We start from the raw sequence: 22,288 nt of genomic DNA on the forward strand, positions 1-22,288 counted from the left end.
AGCGTGGACCTAGGAACCAGGAGGTCACGGTTCGATTCCAGTCAGGGCACAGGCCCGGGGTGCGGGCTCGATCCTCAGTAGACGGCGTGCAGGAGGCAGCCGATCCATGGTTCTCTCTCATCACTGATGTTTCCATCGCTCTCTCCCTCTCCCTTCCTCTCTGAAATCAATAAATTTAAAAAATAATAATTTTTTAAAAAGGGGGTGGTGGCCAAGCCTGCCCCGCCCCCCCTCCTCCTCCCCGCCGGGTCCCTCGCCCGGCCTCACGGCGTCCTTCCTTCCTCCTCACGGCGTCCTTCCTTCCTCCTCACGGCGTCCTTCCTTCCTTCCAGCCATCCCCGAGTTCCACCAGCAGCCGTCCCTGCTGTCCTTCTGGACCGAGTGCTGCGGCCCAGCGGGCGTGTACCACAGCTCGGCCGACCGGGTGGTCCAGCAGCTGGAGGCCAGCTTCGCTGGCGCCGTCAACGCAGACTACCCGGGCCTGGCAGACCCAGGTGGGCGCCGTGGGGGGGCGGTCTGTCCCAGGGTCCCCACTTCTCCGCCCGCCGCCACCCTGGATGCCAGGCCTCCCCTCAGTGAGACCTAAGAAACCAGACGGAGCACGTGCTGACTCAGAGCAGCGCAGGGACCTGGGGAAGCCCTGCCTTCCCATGTCGCTGGGTGGCACCTCCCAGCCCCGATGTCGGCGGGTGTGGCGACCCCTTGGGAAGTGGGCAGTTCTACCCACACTCAGTAAACCCCTCCCCTGGGAGCCAGCACCCCGCTCCAGAAGAGGTCAAGAGAAATACACGCTCACAAAGGAGGGACGTGCACATGGAGTTCGCAGCAGCTCAAATGCCCCTGAATCAGAGCCCAGACGCTGTCATCTATCTGCACCCTCGGGGGCTGGGAGGCGATTTTGAGAAGAATGAGTTACGGGTGCAGGCTCCGTTTTGCATGAATGTCAGCTCTTTTGATGAGTGAAAGGAGTCAGCTGCTTAAAGTTGGGGCGCAGGCTGTGCTGACTTGTAGGCGGGGAAGGGGCTCACGGTGACCTCACGGGGCACAGCTGTGACCAGCACTTGGATCTAAACGGCCCTTGGGCAGGTGTGTAGACGGCACCGGTCGCCCGCTGTGCCTGGGGTTAGTCCACTGGCGGGCTTCGCTCTGTCCTGCTCCACAGTGAGAAAACGAGTGAGTGAATGAATGAATGAATGAATGAATGAATGAATGCGTCTCCTAACGGCTGCCTTGTGTCTTCTCTTCCCCAACAGTGTTTCGGACGCTGGTGGCCCAGATCCTGGACCGGCCAGAGCCCCTGCTGCCCCCCAGCCTGGCCTCCGAGGTGGTCACCGTCTTCCAGTTTCACGGCTACTTCTCCGGCCCCGGGGTGGGCGGCCTGGAGGGCCACGTGCGCCAGCTGGCGGGGCAAGGTGGGCGGCTCGCGGGGCATGGGTGGTGGAGGGACACGGAGTGGCTTTCTTTTTTATATTATTGCTTTCAGAGAGGGAGGGAGAGGGAGAGAGAGACAGAAACTGCAATGATGAGAGTCATGGATCGGCTGCCACACGGGATGGAGCCCGCAACCCAGGCCTGTGCCCTGACCGGGAATCCAACCGTGACCTCCTGGTTCCTAGGTCGACACTCACCCCTGAGCCACACCGGCCAGACTACTGTGTACTTTTTCATTTGCCGGTTTAGTTCATCCGACAGTTAATTTCGTGGCTATTATGGGCTGGAGACCACGCCGTTCTCCTCCCAAGCGCCTCATTGGCCTTGACAGAGTCACAGCACTGATGGGCCTTGTCCTCGCAGAGCGGGAGCCCCTCTGTCACGCACTGGTCTGCCCAGACGTGGCTCTGCTGCTGGGTGGCGCCTGCTCGCTGAGCGCCCTCCTCTGCGTTTCCTCCCCAGTCTCCATGGTGCGGAGCCTGCAGTCGCTGCGGGACGAGAAGCTGCGCCAGGCGGTCAGCGGCCTCGCCCCCAGCAGCCTCCCGGCCCAGCAGGAGGTGCTCCGGACCCTGGCTCTGCTCTTAACCGGGGCCGACCGCGGCGTCAGCCAGGCCGTGAGGCTGTACCTGGAGGCGGCCGCCGGGAACCAGCCTTTCAGGGAGAAGGTAGGCTCTGGGGCCCTGGCCGAGCCCCTCGCTGCTTCCTCCTGTCACCTGCTGTGACTGTTGTGCCGTTTCCTTCTATAGGACGAATGTGTATCGTCTTTAAAAGTATTTGTTACTGATTTCAGAGAGGAAGGGAGAGGGAGAGAGAGAGAAACATCAATGATGAGAGAGAATCATGGATACATTCTCCTGTACACCCCACAACCCAGGCATGTGCCCTGACCAGGAATTGAACTTTGACCTCGTGGTTCATAGGTCGGCGCTCAACCACTGAGCTCCAGGTCAGGCAAGAATTTGTATCTTGGATGGTGGCTCAGTTGGTTGGAGCATTATCCTGTACACCCAAAGGTTTCGGGTTTGACTCCCAGTTGGGGTGTGTATAGGAGGCAACCAATCGATGCTTCTCTCTCTCTCTCCCTTCCTCCCTCTCCCTCCCTTCCTCTCTCAGAGCATAAGCATACCCTCTGGTGAGCGCCCTGTAGGTTTCCTGTGAAATAGCACGGTTCCTTCTAACTAGCCTGAGTGCCTCTGGGGGGCCCCACGTCCCCCGAAAGCTGGGCTCATGGCCGTGCATCTTCCAGCTTCATCCTCCCAGAGCTGCTGGCCTGGCCCGGCATACAGGATCCACATAGTGGATAGGAAATGTAAAAAGACGGCTTTTTTAGCAACGTGAGTTTTTATGGGCTTCTGGCTTGGAAGGCAATGCAGAGTGAATGGTTTAGCTGTAGTCCGTGTCAGGCAGTAATGGATAGGAACCCCTAAAACCAGGTGTTCACTGCCCTCCTCCCGCCAGGCCCTGCTCTACTACTGTGAGGCCCTGACTGCCCGCGACCTGCAGCTGCAGAAGGCGGCGTGCCTGGCTCTTCAGAGCCTGCAGGTGAGGCCCGCGGGACTGAGCCCTGAGCAGGGACAGCTTCCTGCTGTGTGTATGTGTGTGTGTCTGTGGTGCAGGACTGAGCCGTGTGTGCGTGTGTGTGTGTGCGCGTGTGCATGTGCGTGTGTGCGTGTGCGTGTGCAGGCCCGGTTAGCGGCATTGCTGGTCTCCTCTGCCCTGTTTGTTGCTTGGAGTCCTTTTTTCTCTTCTTGCAACATAACAAAATGTGATGTTTCAGACCCTCCTGCTCTGTTCCTTCCGGCTCAGTCCTGGAAAAGTGTCTCTGATCCCCAAAGAGAGAGGCTGTGATGACGCACTAATGTGCGTTGTGTCCAAAACACCAGCAGGGCCCCGTCCGCTGTGCGCAGCACTGCACCTCAGGGTGCCCGTGGGTCCAGCCCGGCCCCGTGACGGCTTTCCCGGGGCAGCTCGGCCTTCACCGGTCGGGGTGGGGGCGGCCTCCTGGGAGCCACACGGGATGAAAAGCACTGACTCCCCAGCGCCAACGGGCTCACCTTCCAGTCGCCAAGATGTGGTCACAAACAGCGAGACTGGTCAGTCTGAGGGGAGGACGAGAGGGCAGCCCAGCCGCCCTCCACTGCGGTCCCAGTGCTCGTAAGACAAGTCAAATGTCTATTAATAATATAAACAATAAACCACAATAAAATACAGGGAAGTCCTCAGGGCTCCTGCCGCTGGGGACCTGGCTCCATCCAGAGTTCACCCCGTCCGTGGGGTGGCGCCCAGGAGCCGGGACCCAGCTCCCCACATGCAGCTGGGGGGACCCGGGTAGGACAGCCCGGCCCCGGACAGATGTCAGCTCACGCTGTGCATGGCCCTGCCCCGCAGGCCACGGAGAGCATCAAGATGCTGGTGACCCTGTGCCAGTCGGACGCGGAGGAGATCAGAAACGTGGCCTCCGAAACCCTCCTGTCTCTGGGTGAGTGTGCACGGGGCTGCGTGCTTCTGAATCTTACGCAGAGCTGTCGGGGAGGGTCCCTGTGCACCATGTAGCGAGTCCCCCCATGGCTGCCTGCTCACGCACACGCTCACACACACGCTCACACACACGCTCACACACACACGCTCACACACACGCTCACACACACACGCTCACACACAGGCTCACACATGCTCACACATAGGCTCACACACACGCTCACACACAGGCTCACACACGCTCACACACGCTCACACGCTCACACACGCTCACACGCTCACACACACGCTCACACACGCTCACACACGCTCACACAGGCTCACTCACACACGCTCACACACACACGCTCACACACACATGCTCACACACACGCTCACACACGCTCACACACATGCTCACACACGCGCTCACACACACGCTCACACACATGCTCACACACACGCTCACACACGCTCTCACACACGCTCTCACACATGCTCACACACACATGCTCACACATGCGCTCACACACGCTCACACACATGCTCACACACGCGCTCACACACACACTCACACACGCTCACACACACGCTCACACGCTCACACACATGCTCACACACGCGCTCACACACACGCTCACACACGCGCTCACACACACGCTCACACATAGGCTCACACACATGCTCACACATGCTCACACACACGTTCACAATATTCACACACACACACTCTCACAACACACACACATATACTCTCACACACATAATGTACGCGCGCACACACACACACACACACACACACCCAGCATGAGGACTCCTCGTCTCCACGTCTCTCCGGCTCCTGTCCTGACCCCCTGGATGTGGAGGGTGAGGGCTGGGAGCCTCCGGGATGCCTCCTCAGTCTGGGCAGGATTTCGGATTAAGAACCTGGAAGTCACACCGTCATGGCAGGAGCTGGGGTCTGGGCTGCTGCCTCCTGCACGCCCCTCACTGGGGACTGAGCCCGTAACCCAGGCCTGTGCCCTGACCGGGAATCGAACCCTGACCTCCTGGTTCAGAGGTCGACGCTCAGCCACGGAGCTCGCCGGCCGGGCCCAGGTCGAGCACAGCTGACTCTGTCCTCAGTCTCTGTGTTAAATGGACGGAAGCTTCTCGCCCTCACTCTCCCACTTGCTGGTAAAGTTTTTAAATGAGGAAAAATGGAACAAAATAGTCAAGTAATTGACACGCGTTGGCCGTTCAGGGCGCTCCTGCTGACAGCCTGAGCCCGTGGCGGGCGGTAGGCTCGTCACCACGTTTCCATGGTCACTTCTGGCTGGCGTTTGGAAGCCTGAATGTGACTCTATGAACGGCCGTGTAGGCGCCGGCACAGACGTGTAAAGTTAAAAGCCTTGCGGACGTTGCACGCTCCAGGGGCCAGGACCCGCGGGTGGAGGCCGCGCCCCGCCGCAGCAGGTCCCCGGGCGTGGCAGGGATAAACCTGCTTAGTGAACTCACGGACACCACGTGCCCCAGACCTCTCGCCTCCCACCTGCCCGCTGCCCGGCTCTGGCCTCGACTCCAAAGAGAGAAACGGCATCATTAACAAGAGAGGTGACTTTTCCTTCCCTGACGGTGACAGCGGAGCGTTGAGCTGACGCTGGTACCCGTTTCTCGCGTTCCCATCCAGGCGAAGATGGGCGGCTGGCCTACGAGCAGCTGGACAAGTTCCCCCGGGACTGCGCCCACGTCGGAGGCCGTCACGGGACCGAGGTGGCCACGGCCTTTTAATGACCCAACAGCTGTCGTCACAGACGGCCCTGGGGTCCCGGAGGCGCCGCGATGTAGCCGGAAACCTCCCGCGGTGTAGACAGAACTCGACCCGGTCCAGCGCCCAGCGCAAGCTGTGCCCGCTGCGGGAGGGCTGTGTGCAGCGTAGGTCAGTCACATCGCCGACCACGGGCAGCGCTGAGTCAACAGAGCCCCCGTCTCTGACACGTATGGGATTTCAAAACAGCCATCTCTGTACTTTTCCAGAAGTTCTATGAGCTTGAGGCCGTCCTGTGAGACTCGGGTAAATGTCGTACAGCTTGCAGTTCTCTCCGTCCGTCGTGTTCTCGGGTTGAGGGTCCCCACCCCCCACCCCCACCAGCCACCTAATTTTACCTTCAATGAAAAGCACAAAAAAGAATTGCTCCCAATAAAAGTTTGCCTGCGGGACGGTAGAACGCCACACTGTAAGAGCGTAATGTTTTTACACGTCACGTGTCACTGTGCCTCCTGTCCCTCTTCCTCCTCCTGAGAGTTCCGAAAGCGTGTTTCCACGGTGGTGAGGAGATGGGGAGGTGACCAGGAGCAGACGACCTTGGGAGATCACCCCCCTACTCCTTAAACATAAAGGCACGCATTGCGTCTGCTTTTATTTTTCAACAAACAAGAGCCATTTTTTTATGATCTTTTTCTATAGAGGTACTTGGCTGCTAAGACCAATCCAAACCCAAAGCCATGGCTTCAGAAAAGCTGGGCGCTCCCTGAGGCGCGAGCGCGCGCAAGTTGGAGGGACATTGAAAAGGGGTCCTTGTTTCCGTGACAACCCCAGGAGGTCAGGATGAAGGCTGCCCCCGGGGGGGTGACTGCCCCCTGCTGGGACCCCTTGGCCAAATAGAACAGCAGCAGCCCTCACCGCTCCCACCAGGGGAGCAAACCCAGTCCTTAAAGTCCACGCCCGCTCAGGAGCTCCTGGTACACAACGGGGCTTCCTCCTAGGCGTATACGGGGCGGGATATGCCAAGTTATCTAATAGGTGTGAGTGTAGCTTGAACTGTACTCCAGATGTGTGTGTATAAAATGCCAGTGAGGTGTCATTTTAAATATCTACACGTCAGCAGACCTTCACAGCAGCTCTTAGTTCAACTTAAACTGTGTCTGCCGGGTTTCCCGGCAAAGAGTCCTCGGGACTGTGAAGTTACAGTGTGTGTGTATATATATATCTATTTGTATATTTATAAATATTATATATATGCCTATGTCCTTCCTTTGAAAAGTTCCTTGTACAGTCTATAGTTAGGATAGCCTGCATAAGCTGCAGTCCCTGTGAAATGGTGGAGATGATTTTTTTTTTTTTATAGAAAACTCAAATCCCAAATGTGACCAAGTGTTTTGTTGGTTGTGGTGTGTGTTTTTTAAAAGAATTTTGAATATTGCATGAGCAACGGACTCCAGGTCTTTTGTATTCACGTCTGCATTTTGTTTTGGTTGAGGGGGTGCGTTGTTTTGTGGCATTTGTATCCGTCACTGTTCCCATCCTGGACGTTCAAATAAAAACTATTTTTGAATCTCTGGTCTCAGGCCCAGAGTCCACTGTATTTTTTCACACGCCCTCGCGAGTCGGTACATACACACGACACCTCATTCCCCATTGGAATTTGTTCTGATCTTGACATTCCTTCATCCATAATGAGGGATAGAAATATTTGCTTCTTGGATATTTTCTTTTAAATATATGTTTATTGATTTCAGAGAGGAAGGGAATGGGAGTGAGAGAGAAACATCAATGATGAGAGAGAATCATGGATTGGCTGCCTCCTGCACGCCCCCCGCTGGGGATCAAGCCTGCAACCTGGGCATGTGCCCCAGCCAGGAATCCAACTGTGAACTCGTGGTTCACAGGCCAACATGCAGCCACGGAGCCACGCCGGCCAGCACTCCTCGGGCATTTTATGAAGCTACTTGGAGAAAAAAGACTCTGAGCTCCTGGAGGGTAAGAAGCATCATCCTTCATTTGTGTTCTCAGCCCAAACCCCAGGCAGCACCCTCTGCTCCCCAGCCCGTGTGGTCCAGGAGACTCCGTTGCTAGGTGATGCGTTCCAGAGTTCTGAGCTATTGTGGCCAGTGGCGCGCAGTGGACCGGGAGCCCCTGGCCTGTCCACACAATGGCCACGGCCCATGTTCCTTCTGAGCAGTACGAGTCTCGGGTTTATCAGTATGTTGTGCGGCTGGGCCGGTGCCTCCGGAGGTTCTGGAATGTCTATATTATGGGCTTCTTCGTTGAGGAGGAGAGAGAATATATACCCCAAAGCCAGACTATTTTTCATAAAGAAAAAATCATGGCACTTGGCCAGACATTGAAGAACAAATCCCTGGCCATCGAGGAGAGGGCTCAGGCCGCCTACAGGATCGGACTGCTGGCCTTCACAGGTACGATCCTCCAGGGCTGACGTCCGTTTCACACCCCGTTTGCTGGTTACACTAAGTTAGGGTCTTCACAGGGCTCGTCTTAAAACCCCAGCAACACTTCCTTTGCCTAAGTTATCAGTTTTCTGTCTTTGTACCACCAAAGACATTACTGTTTATTTTTCTCCTTAAGGATCTGGGTTTTTTTATTTATTTATTTGGTACAAAGGATTCTTTTTTTAAAATGTATTTTTATTGATTTCAGAAGGGAAGAGAGAGAGAGAGAAACATCAATGATGAGAGAGAATCATTGATCGGCTGCCTCCTGCACACCCCACTCTGGGGATCAAGCCTGCAACCCAGGCCTGTGCCCTGACTGGGAATGGAACTGTGACCTTCTGGTTCATAGGTCACCGCTCAACCACTGAGCCACGCCGGCCGGGCTCAGCTAAAACGAACATTGACGAGAACATTCTTAGGATGTAAGAGAAATGCAAGTCAGGTGGGAAGTCCAGGCTGGAATCCGGCCAGTGATGAGGCTGCTCCTCACGCCTCACCTCTAACAGGCTCCTCCCTTCTCGGCATTTGAGATTGGAACGAGGAAGAGCTGGGGGTCAGGAGGAGGACCAGGTGGTGCGGGACCAGGTGGGGTCAGGGGGCAGAGCCAGGATGGCCTCGCTGGACCCAGGCCTGCAAGAGCTGGGCTGGGAGGGGGTTGGAACGGGAGGGAAGGGCAGAGCGGCGGGCGAGAAACCTCTCCGACCACCAGCCCCGGCTTTGCAGCTCAGCCTTCTGGGGTTCTCGTTGCTGCTCTACTGCTCTTGTGTTTTTTCTTTTTTAATCCTCATCTGAGGACATTTCTCCATTGGCTTTTAGAGAGAGTGGAAGGGAGAGAGGAGACACAGAAACATCGATGGGTTGCCTTCGCACATGCTCCAACCAGGGCTGGGGATCGAGCCTGCAACCTAGGTACATGCCCTTGACTGGAATCGAACCCGGGACCCTTCAGCCCCCAGGCCTACGCTCTTTCTGCTGAGCCAAACCAGCTGGGGCAAACGCTCTGGTGGTTTTTCAAGTACTGAAGACGGAGAAGCAGGAAGGAGACCACAAGGGAGATGCCCGAGAACCCAGGCCTCCTGGGTGCCTGAGGACGGGGACCTCGGCAGGCAGGGACCTCCCAGAGCCCAAGTTCTCGAACACACACGTTCCCCGGCCCGAGCGTCCGTAGGTGGCAACAAGAATAGGCACAGCTGAGCCGCCCCGCCCGTCCCTGGCCACCAGGCCCGCCGGGTGCTCCTGGAACCCAGGTGCTTGTCTTCCAGGAGGACCCATGGCCGGGAAGTTTGCGGCCGAGCACATGAAAGAAGTGGCGAACTTGCTGCAGAACGCCCAGGCAGCCCCCCACGCGAGGATCCTGCTGCTCCAGAGCGTGGCCTGCTGGTGCTACTTGAACCCCATCACCCAGAAGAGGGCCAAGTTCCTGCAGCTCGTCCCCATTCTCATGGCGATTTTTGAGACGGTCCCTGAGTCCAGCAAGACGGGCGTCAACAACAGCCTCCTGGTGAAGTTCTGGGCGTGCTACACCCTGTCCGTCATGACCTGCAACAACGTGTCCTACGTGGAGGAGCTGAGGGAGCACTACAAGTTCAAGTACCAACTGCAGGCGCTGGCGCAGAAGGACTGGGCGGGCTGGCCCGAGAACTTCGCCGAGGTGCTCTACTTCCTCATCGGTTTCCACAGGCACTGACGCCTCTCCCTCCAGGCCCGGCCGTCGGTACCGCCGGAGGGCCCTGGAACAGAAATAAACGATCAAAGCCCACACGTCCCTCCTGGTGTCTTTTTTTAGGTGGTTGGAAACTGCCATTGAGCCCTAGCAGGTGTGGCTCAGTGGATAGAGCGCCAGCCTGTGGACTGAAGGGACCTGGGGTTCGATTCCTGGTCAGGGCACAGGCCCGGGTTGCGGGCTCGATCCCCAGTACGGGGCGTGCAGGAGGCAGCCGGTCCATGAATCTCTCATCATTGATGTTTCTCTCTCTCTGAAATCAGTAAGAATATATTTTAAAATGACCTCCTGCAGATGAAGGTAATAAAATGGGAATTTTGGGAAGATGCCAGGGGCATTGGTGGGATTCATGGGGTGTTAGATACTAAGCCAAGGCGCCCAGCAAAGCCAAACTCACTACGGTGCTGGACACAGGCACCCCACCCCTTCTGTTTCGGTGCCGGCCTCCAGCCGCCGTGCCCTGGGCTGAGGTGGTTCTCTGGCTGCCAGAACATGAGCTTCTGGCACATCAGACGGCGCTGTTGCGACATTTGGTAGCTAACTGAAAACTAGATTCATCATCTGAAGGAAAGTCTTCCAAATTCTCTCGATCAACCCAGTTTCCAGGCGACAAAGACCTTGCCTGAGTGACCCTTCGATGAGCGACATGGCTCCGTTGCCCCTTACAGACGCCGTGCGCCTCAGAACACGTTGTCCCACGGCCGTGTACCCCGCACACCGTGCCCCGTGTCCTTGTCTTCCTGCAGAACAGACTCATGGGAAGCTCCTCATTCATTTCACCTGGCTCTGACTTCTTATGCCTTCCATAGTGTATGCTTTTTAAAAAACACCTATGTTTTTATTGATTTTTTAGAGAGAGAGGAAGGGAGATAGAGATGGAAACATTCATGAGAAACATTGATCAGCTGCCTCCTGCACGCCCCACACTGGGGATCGAGCCTGCAACCCGGGCACGTGCCCTGACCCGGAATCCAACTGTGACCTCCTGGTTCCTAGGCTGACGCTCAATCCGAGCCACACTGACCAAGCCTGTACGTGTGCTCTGTGCTGGATCTAATGTAACGTGCATAGCTTCAGAACCCTCAGCTATTCCTGCATCTCGTCACTGGGCGTGCACCTGGTCACCATCGCCATGGGCGGGACAGACACACGAGGAGCTCCTGACACCACCTCCTCAGGGCCTTTACCAAAACCCCCAGGAGGAGCGGGGGTCGAGGGGCCTGGAAATCCAGTCCGACCCTGAGCTGGGGGGCAACCAGCTGGGGAGTCAAACCTCAGCCATTTCCTCTAAAGGGGGGCAAATTCACTTTCTCCTCGTTTCCTCCCAGACAACAGAGGGGTAGAGAGAAAATGATATAAAACCAGAGAAATAGACAAATTTTACTCCTTAGACTTCGTTTTTCCAAGAAACACACATGCTCACTCGGAAACGAAGTTTATTTATCACGTACACAAGTTGTGTCTGACATCTGAGAAAATGTTATTTACATAAAACACCATAGATTAAAACATACAGTATTTGTATTTTAACACGATAGGGTCCCAGGGCTCAAACAGGACGTCTGCATCACAGCTATTTGCTCTGCCACCAAGAACCATCGTGGCGGTAACGGGCACGTCTGTTCTGAGTCTCTGCGCACAGCTCACACGGGGGAGGAAGACGCGGCGGCCCTGGCACTCACGCCCACGCCGCGGCCTCCGCCTCCGGATCCTCGCCCGCCTCCTCCTCAGAGTCAGATCCCTCGCTGTCCGGCGATTCGAAGCTCTCCAGAGCGTCTCCTTTCAGCCGCTTTTAAAGAATGAGCCGTGTTTGTTATAAAAACTTTAAAACCCAAGCCCCTGATCTGGCTGCGGTATGTGACCCTTGGTGTGGTAACGAGGTCGCTGCAGACTGTCTCCGCTGAACCCACTCACACCCGGGCCTGTCAGTCTCCCCCGCGCTGGATCACCCCACAGCCACGTCACGTGGCTGACTGACCCGCTCCCTTGGAAGGCACTGACTCTTCAATGGACGAGCCCTCCTCTAAGGCGGGGAGCCCGCTGAGGACCACACTCCGCAGCCAAGGCGGCCATGACAGCATCGCCATGAAACTCAAACGTTAAAGTCTGTCAGGGCCCGAACATGCGAGCAATTCAGTACAAAAAAGGGTTTCACTTGGAAATCTTCCATCCCATCAGCAAGATGCCTTTTTGTAAACAACATTAAGTTGTAAAGCTTGGGTTTTCGGCTAAGCCTGGCAATGGAACAGGCACGAGGCCAATCCTTACAAACACGTTCCTTCCCAATTTTAAAGTCAGATGAGCCCCACCCTTCCCGGCGCACAAGGAGCAGCTTTACGAACACAGGAGGGTCACGCTGGCACGAACGTTAAATGTAAACTGTCTAAGACGCGTCGGCTGTGAAAGAGAAGCCTTTTCCCTACTTTCTCAGCGGAGACACCGCTCAGCGTCCATCTATTGTAAGTCGTTCTTATAACAACCTACAGAGCAGGGCCAGTGACCCCGCTTTATCGCTGAGGACAGCGAAGACCCCACAGCACCAATTCGCTGCTTACTCACAACCCTCACATCCCGGGTGGGGAGCTAGGACCCCGGAGTCCGAGTCCAGAGCCCACAGGTCCTCGCGCTCGGCTCGGCGGGACACTCACCTCCAGGACCTCCGCCATGTGCTGCACGTGCCCCGCCACCTCCGCCAGCTCCTGGTTCTCCCTCTGCAGGCGGGCGATCTCACTCGTCTTCTGCTCGATCTCTCTGTGGAGCTGTGGCGTGGGTCAGCTCAGGGTTCCTCGCCTCCCGCCGCGCACCCCGCAGGCCTCCCAGGTGTGACTGGCACACCCCGCAGGCCTCCCAGGTGTGACTGACACACCTGCACAGTCCTTGCAGGTGTGAATGACAGACCTGCACAGTCCCCCCAGGTGTGACTGACACACCTGCACAGCCCCCCCAGGTGTGAATGACACACCTGCACAGTCCCCCCAGGTGTGAATGACACACCTGCACAGTCCCCCCAGGTGTGAATGACACACCTGCACAGTCCCCCCCAGGTGTGAATGACACACCTGCACAGCCCCCCAGGTGTGAATGACACACCTGCACAGTCCCCCCAGGTGTGACTGGCACACCTGCACAGTGCCCCCAGGTGTGAATGACATACCTGCACAGTCCCCCCAGGTGTGAATGACACACCTGCACAGCCCCCCCAGGTGTGACTGACACACCTGCACAGTCCCCCCAGGTGTGACTGACACACCTGCACAGCCCCCCCAGGTGTGAATGACACACCTGCACAGCCCCCCCAGGTGTGACTGACACACCTGCACAGTCCCAGCAGAGGGGCCATCGCTGGCGCCCACCACTTAGGCTTCTTTGGGTAAAATAATCCTAACAGCCGCCTCATTAAACTTTCCTTAGGCCCAAATGAAAGCCCGTTTACACTGCTCCAGCCAAGTGCGCTAAGCAGTGAGGGGAATATTAAAATGCACAACGGCACCAGTTCTACTCAGCGCTCACCTTCTCGTTCTCCTTCAGCGCTTCATAGAGAGCCTTCCGCCGCTGCTCCGCCACTTCCTTCCAGTACTGAGAGGACGGGTTTTCTAAAAAACCAATGTTTTACATGAAACTCGGAAAGCCACTCCTGTTCTGGCTGCGGTGACATCCCCAGCATCCTCCTTTCTATTTAAAAAGCAATTTGCAGTCTTACTCAGTACCTCCATATCACTTGGCAATACCCCTTTCCTAAATCTGAAGTTAGAAAACCCAGTCAACTTTGTTCTATTTTATTTCCCCGACATTTTAGGGATTCTCACACATCCCACTGAGGGTCTGTAGAGAGCTGTGTGCTCAGGTGACGTCTACTGGCATGTGTCATCTCTGTGGTGACATTACAATGTGGCACAGTCGGTTCTGTATGTGACTGCAGTGTTTTTGCCGCCAAATCTCAGCCAAGTCAGACATGAGTGTCACAAACCCTACAGTTCACCCACAACAGGACTGGAGAGAGGGCTGCTGTCCTTCTCTGCAGCCGCCCTTTCCCGATTTGTCTGATAAAACCCTACAGCCTACGATCCCTTTCCTTGCTGTCCTCCGGCAACTCAGAATGAGCCCAACGGACTCCATTACCTTGAGTAAGCCAATTAACTTCTCTAAGTCTCCAATTTTTCATCAATAACAACATCAATGACCTTCCATGATGCTTAAAAACGATTGCCAGCTTCCTCTTACAGTGACGCCTGCCATTCCATTAAAAACTTGCATTTAGCCCTGACCGGTTTGGCTCAGTGGATAGAGCGTCGGCCTGCGGACTCAAAGGTCCCAGGTTCAATTCCGGTCAAGGGCATGTACCTTGGTTGTGGGCACATCCCCAATGAGGGGTGTGCAGGAGGCAGCTGATTGATGTTTCTCTCTCATCAGTGTTTCTACTAACTCTATCCCTCTCCCTTCCTCTCTGTGAAAAAATCAATAAAATATATTAAAACACACACACACACACAAACTTGCATTTATTCCCGCCTGGCAGCTCCCGTCCTCACTCCCTTGACTCCTGCCAGGCTCCTGCGGGCTCCCTCCCGGCACATTCACACTCCTTTCTTCAAACTCAGACTCTAGACACTTTTTCCCCGAAAAGACTACTTCTGTCTTGGCAATCCCATGTCCAGCTGACATGTGAACCACTACCCTTCCCTTTAATATTCCATCCATATCTGGATCTTACAAAACAGTAAGACTTGCCCACGTTTGGTGCCGGCATTTGTAACCGTAAGGAACGTTAGGGTGTCGCGCATCACAGTGAACTAGTATGTGGCCAGCCAGAGGCCGCGGGCAGCGTCCCTAACAGGAGAAGGTAACAGTGACCTGTACGCCAAGGACAGTGTCTGCGATAAAGGCTATCTCATCTCACACTTGCCTCCTACCTGCAGCCATGAGGTCTAGTGCCTCCGGGGTAACTCCTCCGAGCTCCTTGCTCTCACCGTGCTCCGGGGCCGCAGTGACTCCAGAGCCGGAAGTCTTACATGCCGACTGGTCACTGCGATGTTTCGGTTTGAACGAGCCTTTAACCAGCTGCCGTGGAAATCCACACGTCAATCTCATTTGTTTTTCTCTAAGAAGCAAGAAAGCTGGGTGCACCTGGGAACCAGCGCAGGCCCGGCTTCTGAAGGTGTGTGTTTAGAAGGAAGAATCACAGGGTAAGCCATGCACCGCTCGAGTCCAGAGCAGCGGTTCTCCGCCTGTGGGTCGCGACCCCTTTGGCGGTCGAACAGCCCTTTCACAGGGGTCACCTAAGACCATCCTGCAGATCAGATATTTACATGACGATTCATAACAGTAGCAACATTACAGTGATGAAGTAGCAACGAAAATAACTTTATGGTTGGGGGTCACCACCACATGAGGAGCTGTGTTTAAAGGGCCAGAAGGCTGAGAGCCGCTGGTCCGGAGACAAGAGGGAAAAGCAGGGAGGAGGAAGAGCCACTGGCGAAAGAAGAAATTAGGGCAAAGGTGACATGGAACCACAACATAAACATGTAGACAGTTTTGAAGAATATGAAATTTGCTAAGAAATTTTTTGAAAGCTCAGTGGTCTTATTTATGTGTTAAAAATGGAGCCGCATCTGTTTGTGTCTTTCTGGCATCTTTGGGTCTTCTTTAAAAAATCATACAGTTTAAAACTCCCCCAAAATGTAAAGGTCTGTTTTGGGAATTTTATTTGCAGCAACTGTTTGGAATTAGAGCTGGATCTAAGGCTAAACTGAAATTATTTTTATTGTTTAAATAATTCAGTTCCATAGAAAGGTAGTATTTTCTACCTGCAAAAGTCTAGACACTTTCAACAATGATTTCATCATTTACATACAGAAGTAAATGAAGGGTCCACCATTTTATTCTCAAAATAGGCGGCATTGCCCCTGTAGCTGATGACGTGTTCTATCATCTCAGTTCTACCAGTATTATACCAGCATCCTATTCATACCAACGTCAAACTTCCTCAATTGATCATTTAAAACAAAAGCCACTTCTGTGGGGAGTACACAATTGTTATTCTTAAACTCCTGCCCAATTTCAATGACTTAGGTATTTCTAACCAAGGAAACCTTGCAAATGGTTTTCATGCACAGGTTCTGGCCCCGGAACACATACCTCGTTCTCTCTGCCCACGAGGGGGCCGGCTGTGGACGGCTGGATCATCTTCAGGGTCCTCCTCGGGACAGGACTGCTCTAGAGTCAAGAGAATTCGTTATGGGTCCTGAGCGCTGCAGGGACTGTGACTGCCTTAGCCTCCTACACTAACCAAAAAGGAACACAGGAACACACGTGGGATGGGCAGAAACAGGGTCACAGCTGTGAGTACGCGAACCCCAGTTTGTTCTTGTGTTATCATGACTGAGTATTGTATTATTTTCTATATGAACAGCTGTAAACCTACGTTGGCCCCACCCTGAATTTGGTCTGCTAGGTAATTTTGCAATGCTAGGTATGAACAAGACATCGGCTTAACCAACTAGTAAACTTATTTCCCTAAAGTTATAATAAAGTTTGAAGAAATTCTAAGAATGCATCGTATCACCCAAACTTAACACATTTATGGTAGAAACCCAGAAAACAGGTAAATTGGGGGGAAAAGAGTAATTGTTCACACTGCAAAATACTTCTCTCCCTAATCGATAGGATTTGTCTCAGGCTTCCTTGGCATCAGGACTGTCCCGAACATCCCCACGTGCTCACCAAAGGAACAGCGTGTAGGGACATCCTCACACACAGCCACAGGCATGCACAGGACCCCTGCCTGCCTGCGGGAGCAGTCTGCCTGGAGCCCGCCCATCAGGAGACAGCGCCTGGGCACTGTAATTACTGCAAAGGCCCAGCAGTTGTTTGGGGAAAATATGGCCTTCCTGGTAATATGTACATACCTTCCCGTACATTTCCTGATCCCAGAGCTCTCTCTACTTTTGCAAAAAATCATTAGTTATTCTGCCACCACGGGACAGCAAACAATGGTGGTACTCAAACAAGGTCAGCAGAGGACACCGGAGCAGCGTGAGAACGGGCGCCCGCAGGCGCACTCCAGGCGCGAGCTCACCTTTCCCACGGTCAGGTTTCCCTGCCGATGATTATCTCCCCATTGAACTCAAGAACCAATGCCAGCGACGGTGAGAACAAACACCCCCCCAACATTTCAGATATAATTTAGATTAGTCCAGTCTCAAATACTAGGAGAAGCAAACACAACTCCGGAACCTGCATAACAGGAGGGTTTATTTAAGTGCTTGCTACTAACAATGACCAAAGAAGCCACAATTTACTGTCACACAAAAAGGTAATTCCCAAGACTTAACTTTTATAATGTAAGCTCTATAGCATCTTATCGTTTCCTTTATACAGATTATGCATTGGAATGATAGGCTCATTACAGCCAAAAAGGTTCTTATATATTATGGGTCTTAGTCTTTTTAGAGAACAACTTGAGATTCTATGAACCTCTTTAAAAAAATCTTTTTTATTGATTTCAGAGAGGAAGGGAGAGGGAGAGACAGAAACATCAACGATGGCAGAGAATCATTGATCGGCTGCCTCCTGCACGCTCCCTACTGGGGATCCAGCCCACAACCTGAGCATGTGGCCTTGACTGGAATCCAACCCAGGACCCTTCAGTCCACAGGCCGATGTTCTATCCACTGAGCAACACCAGCCAGGGGTCTGTAAATCTCTAAAAACACACACACCCACAAGAGCACACATACAAAATTTTGCATATAATTACCAAGGAATCTATAGTAGAAACAGCAATAATAAGCATCCTGTTTACAAAAAATCCTAAGGAATCTAGTGAAAACTATAAGAACTAAACCAGTTCAGCAAGGTTGTGGGATTCAAGATCAAGGCACAAAAAATCAATAGTATTTCTCTATGGGAACAATGAGTACATGAAAATTTACCTAAGGAAACAACTCCATCTACAACATTAAAAATAAAATATTTAGGGAAAAAACAACGAAAGGCGTGTAAAACTCAATACTCGGAAAATGACAATGCACTGTTGAAAGAAACTAAAGACTTAACTAAACGGGAAGATCAGAAAATTTAATATTCAACCATAATTAATTCTTTAATGGTTCTCTACTGTTACTTTTCCTCTGGCCAAAAACTCAGTAATTTAAGATTTATGGAAACAACAGCCGGGTTAAACTTGGCTGAATTATGTCAAAACACTTCCACGCACTTGCTCTCCACCCACCCAGACGAAAGCGATCCCGTCACTTACCTGCACGCGCCCATGGGTGCCTTCCTGCTTCTGCTTCATATTGGGGTTCATTGTGCACCTGGGGAAGGACAAGCCGTCACCAACAGCAGAGGGAGGCTGCCGGGGCGGGGCCTGCGCCTCCCCTGGGGCTGGGGGAGGGTCTTAGCCCTGCCAGTGACCCTTGACATCTGTACTTTATATAAACACACCCAATAATTCTGGTTAGAAAAAGCTTGTTGCAAAAGGAAAAATATTAAAGAAAAAGGAAAAATATAAATGCACAGTCTAAACAAATGTACAAAACATGCCGGTGTCCTGGCTGGGGCAGGGGGGTGTCCTGGCTGAGGGACGGGGGGCGGGGGGTGTCCTGGCTGAGGGACGGGGGGTGTCCTGGCTGTGGGATGGGGGGTGTCCTGGCTGAGGGACGGGGGGGTGTCCTGGCTGAGGGACGGGGGGGTGTCCTGGCTGAGGGACAGGGGGGTGTCCTGGCTGAGGGGCGGGGGGTGTCCTGGCGGAGGGACGGGGGGTGTCCTGGCTGAGGGGTGGGGGGTGTCCTGGCTGAGGGGCGGGGGAAAGATCTGCGAAAGGCCACAGGGAAGGCGCAGCAGATCCCGGGATGTGCCCGCCTCAGTGCTGGAGAACAGCACCCCAACCTCGCCCTTTCCCAGGCGGACGGGCTGTGATAAACTCGGCAGTGACCTGGGAGGGGCTTAACATCCGATCCGCTGGGACGACGCCCTCACATTGTGGGACATGTTTCCGCACCATCAGGAGCTGAGACGCGGGTAAGTGCAGAGGCTACGCGCCCACTGGGCCGGACTGACACCCATGTTTGGCCCCAGGCACGTGTCTGGGGACCATCTGCCGAGTTGCGGCCATGCCTCTACTCCGTCCGGGGCGCCACTGTGACTGTACGATCCATCGCCCTGGGACCCCGCAGTCATCCAGGGAGTCACCAACGTCGTTTAGGGAAAAAAGTGATCGGAACGGAACTGAAAATACGAAAATACGCGAAAACGCGCGAGTGCATGGCCCGTGGGGAGCCGGTCCGGCTTCGGGAATGCGATGGAGCTGGACGGCTGCGATGTACCATGTGCTTTCGTCCGCGTCGCATTACAAATGCTGACAGCCACCGCTCCGGGAAGGTCAGCCCTGCACCTGCGCGCGGTCTGCACCGCGGTCTGCACCCGGCGCCCCGCACTCGCGCTCCAGTTCTTTTCAACGGAAGACACCAGCCCGGGCCTGGCTCCAAATGACAGGCTGACACTCCGGGGAACCGGTGTCACCAGCGCCAGTGCCGCGGCGTAACGAGGGGCCAGGATTCAGCGACCTTCCCCTCGAGCCCGGGGTGCGGCCCCCACGCCCCTCGCCCGGACACCGCCAGTCCCTGGTCCGGGGGGCGGACGTCCCACTTCCCCACCAGCCAGGCGCCCGGCAGAATCAGGCGCCTCGCCGGCCACCCCGCCTTCCCACCCCGACCAGCAGGGGGCGCAGCGCTCCAACCGCGCGCGCCAGGCAGCCAATAGGGAGCGCGGACAGGGAACGCGCCAAAATCGGCCCAGCCAATGGGGCGGCCCGGCGGCTCACCGACTGCCCCGCCCCGCCCCCGTTCCAAAACTCACTCACCGCGACCCTGCGGAGTCACGGGAGGACCGATGCCGGCGGGCGGCAGCCCCCGCGTAAACCTCCTGCCACCTCCGCTCACTCGTTGGAGGGAACTGTTCGGTCCTGGCCGCGCCGCCCCGCCCAGAACCCGCCTCGCCGCGCCGGCCCCACCTCCGCCCCGCAGCTGACGCGCGCTGCTCCAAAAGCTCGCCAACTCCGCCCCGACGGCCACGTGACCTACCCGAGGGGGTGTGGCTTCCCGAACCCAGCCAATCGCCGCCCGCCTTTGGCCCCGCCCCTGCCTGCGCCTGCGCCTGCGCGACGGTCGCGGCGTAGTCCCGCGTCCTGACCTCCGACCCCGCTCGCAGCGGGGAGAACCGCTTCCACTGCCGCCAGCACCGGAGGATGGCGAGCTGCACGTGCAGCGCACGCCTCCTCGTGGTCTGTGCGGCCCTGGCCCCGCGGCTCCCTGATGTGGGCAGAGCCTTCACATTCGGGATTTTTGCATTTTGACCCTTAGGGTTCAGGAGGCGCTCGGGTCCCACGTGGGTTCCCGCTGCCCTGCAACTCGGGGCGACGAGACCTCAGCCCCGCGCGCGGCCAGCTTTCCTTATTGCTCCCCCAAGTCCTCACATCGTGGTCTTTGTGGGCGCGGTGCCCGGGCCCGCCTGCTGCAGGTGCCGCCGAAGCTGCGTCCCGCCTCTCAACGCCTCTGGTCCTCAGAGCGAGGGAAGGGCTCCCTCCGCGCGGCCCCGCCCTGACCCTGGCGCCCGCGGCCGCCTCCCCCCTCCCCCTCCCCGGACCTCTGGCGGCTGGAAATGTGCCAAGCACAGTCGGGTGGCGCGGACTGTTTGAGGGGACGGTGGCACATGAAGTCTAAATGCGTAAAGGACTCGGCCCCCGGGCTGGAAACCAGGAGACTTGGTTTTCGGAGTGAGAATGGTGACAAGGACAGGCACGTGTCCCTCGGCTTTAAAACACCCGCGGCCGCTGACTCACTGCCCGTGTCTTCGGTCAGCGCGTGGTTCAAAGGCCCCCGAACGGCCGGCCGGCTGGGAGCCTGCAGGTCCACAGTCCACAAAGTTCCGCGAGGCCTGCGGGCGGCTCGGGAGCCACCACCTAGGAACCCGGAGGGCGCGGGCCCGGCTGCGGGCTGGATCCCCAGCAGGGGGCGCGCAGGAGGCAGCCGGTCAAGGATTCTCATCATTGATGGTTCTCTTTCTCCCAACCTTCCTCTCTGAAATCATTTAAAAAATATATATTAAAAGTTACATTCAAGTACACTGCGCTGGGTAACGTATAAAGCACAGTTCATAATGATGTTTGTTTCCAGAACTGAAAAGCTGGGAGAGAAAATGTGAAAATGGTGAGCACGCGGAGGGTAGAATGGAACTGTTACTGTAGTTAAAAACCCGCAGAGCTGGGGGAGCACTGGCGACTTTCCAGGGGTGTCATGGAGCCCACTTGGTCAGACGTCATCCGTCCCTGCTCATCGTGTGGTCCGTTTGGAATGGTGTGGGGACTTCATGCATGTCGGTGTGTTGGACTTTTTTTATTTCAACATCCGGAAGGAGATGATGCCTAGTTTAGGGGAAATCGTGAAGGCCCAGAGCCGGCGACAACCCTTTCACCAGTTTAGGTCAGGTCCCTCCAGCTCTTCTGCTACATGGTCAGCTGGTATGTGTGGAACCCGAATGCAGACTGTACCTGCGCCAACCAGGTGGGGGCACCAGCCCGTCATGGCTATTGAGCAGGAGTGGACGAGTCGCCTGAGGTGTGTTGTGTTTTGTTTCATCCACACCCGAAGGTATTTTCCCATTGATTTTTAGAGAGAGGGAAAGACAGAGAGAAACATGGATTTGAGAGAAACACATCGATTGGTTGCCTCCTGCAGGAGCCCAGACCAGGGCCTGCAACCGAGGTGCGTACTCTTGATCGGAATCGAACCTGGGACCCTTCTGTCTGCAGGCTGATGCTCTATCCACTGAGCCAACCGGCTAGGGCTGGCCTGAGGTTTTGAGGGCTCTTCTTCCCTGGGTTCGCCTCAGCACCTGTCCTCAGAACAGAGCATCTGCCGGGGCAGGTGCTGACACGGTAAGGAGGCCCACCTGGGAGGAGGTCCCGTCCCCGCCCCCTTTCCCTGGTTCTTTTCGCCTCTGGCCTCGGGCAGCAGCCTGATGTCTGGCAAATGGCACAGCCACAAGCATTTTCCTGGAAAGTGTTGTGCTTGCGACTGCCTTGGGCGGAAGGCCCGGGCTTGCCAAGAGCAGGGCTGGGGGGAAGGAATGCCCTTGAGCAGAAGAGCCAGGAGGGATCCCGGTCGGGACAGTGCAGACGGAGGGCTGCGGGTCCCCTGTGCCACGCGCACAGACATTTCTCTGTTGTGACTTCCGCGAGGGAGGGAGGCACACTGTTAACAGCTCTGTAAACCAAGCGCTGGGAGCCTTCCTGTCGAGGGACAGAGAGTAAATAGGTCAGGCTTTCTCGGTTGTATAGGGTTTGTTTTCACAGCCCCTAAAACTATAAGAGCCATTGTGAGCCTCTCTCTCTCCATCTTTTGCTGACCTTCATTCTACAAAGTTGACATTCTTTCTTTTTCTTTTTTCTTATCCATAGTTGACATT

At 55.4% G+C, this 22,288-nt stretch overlaps 3 protein-coding genes across 6 annotated transcripts in view; 2 read left to right on the forward strand and 1 right to left on the reverse strand.

The window, feature by feature from the left end:
* The window catches only part of RIPOR2 (RHO family interacting cell polarization regulator 2), a 54,810-nt gene extending 48,705 nt beyond the window's left edge, over positions 1-6,105 (forward strand). For both annotated transcript variants that reach the window (XM_081111942.1, XM_081111943.1), the window contains 6 exons: positions 333-494; positions 1,254-1,412; positions 1,894-2,096; positions 2,890-2,973; positions 3,820-3,910; positions 5,558-6,105. In XM_081111942.1, the coding sequence (XP_080968068.1) occupies positions 333-494; positions 1,254-1,412; positions 1,894-2,096; positions 2,890-2,973; positions 3,820-3,910; positions 5,558-5,658 (800 nt within the window). In that variant the 3' untranslated portion in view covers positions 5,659-6,105. The remainder of the gene's footprint in view (positions 1-332; positions 495-1,253; positions 1,413-1,893; positions 2,097-2,889; positions 2,974-3,819; positions 3,911-5,557) is intronic.
* A 1,431-nt stretch (positions 6,106-7,536) lies between these two features.
* Positions 7,537-9,858, forward strand: ARMH2 (armadillo like helical domain containing 2). The gene is made up of 2 exons (XM_081111947.1): positions 7,537-8,064; positions 9,363-9,858. The coding sequence occupies exons 1-2, from the start codon at positions 7,800-7,802 to the stop codon at positions 9,785-9,787; spliced, it is 690 nt and encodes a 229-aa protein (XP_080968073.1). The 5' UTR covers positions 7,537-7,799; the 3' UTR covers positions 9,788-9,858.
* A 1,347-nt stretch (positions 9,859-11,205) lies between these two features.
* On the reverse strand, positions 11,206-19,881 carry GMNN (geminin DNA replication inhibitor). Of its 3 annotated transcripts, none has more exons than XM_081111948.1 (7): positions 19,686-19,881; positions 18,081-18,138; positions 15,959-16,036; positions 14,734-14,881; positions 13,334-13,416; positions 12,472-12,582; positions 11,206-11,612 (listed from the first exon to the last, which is right to left on the reverse strand). In XM_081111948.1, exons 2-7 carry the CDS (start codon positions 18,129-18,131, stop codon positions 11,502-11,504), a joined length of 582 nt encoding a protein of 193 aa, XP_080968074.1. In that variant the 5' UTR covers positions 18,132-18,138; positions 19,686-19,881; the 3' UTR covers positions 11,206-11,501. The 3 variants fall into 3 exon arrangements, with proteins under 3 accessions (XP_080968074.1, XP_080968076.1, XP_080968075.1); XM_081111950.1 differs by having other exon boundaries at positions 15,959-16,031; positions 19,686-19,839; XM_081111949.1 differs by lacking the exon at positions 19,686-19,881 and adding an exon at positions 18,759-19,672.
* Positions 19,882-22,288: the final 2,407 nt, after the last annotated feature.

This window comes from Myotis nattereri (assembly GCF_964212035.1).
Source record: "Myotis nattereri genome assembly, chromosome: 18".
NCBI lineage: Eukaryota > Metazoa > Chordata > Mammalia > Chiroptera > Vespertilionidae > Myotis > Myotis nattereri.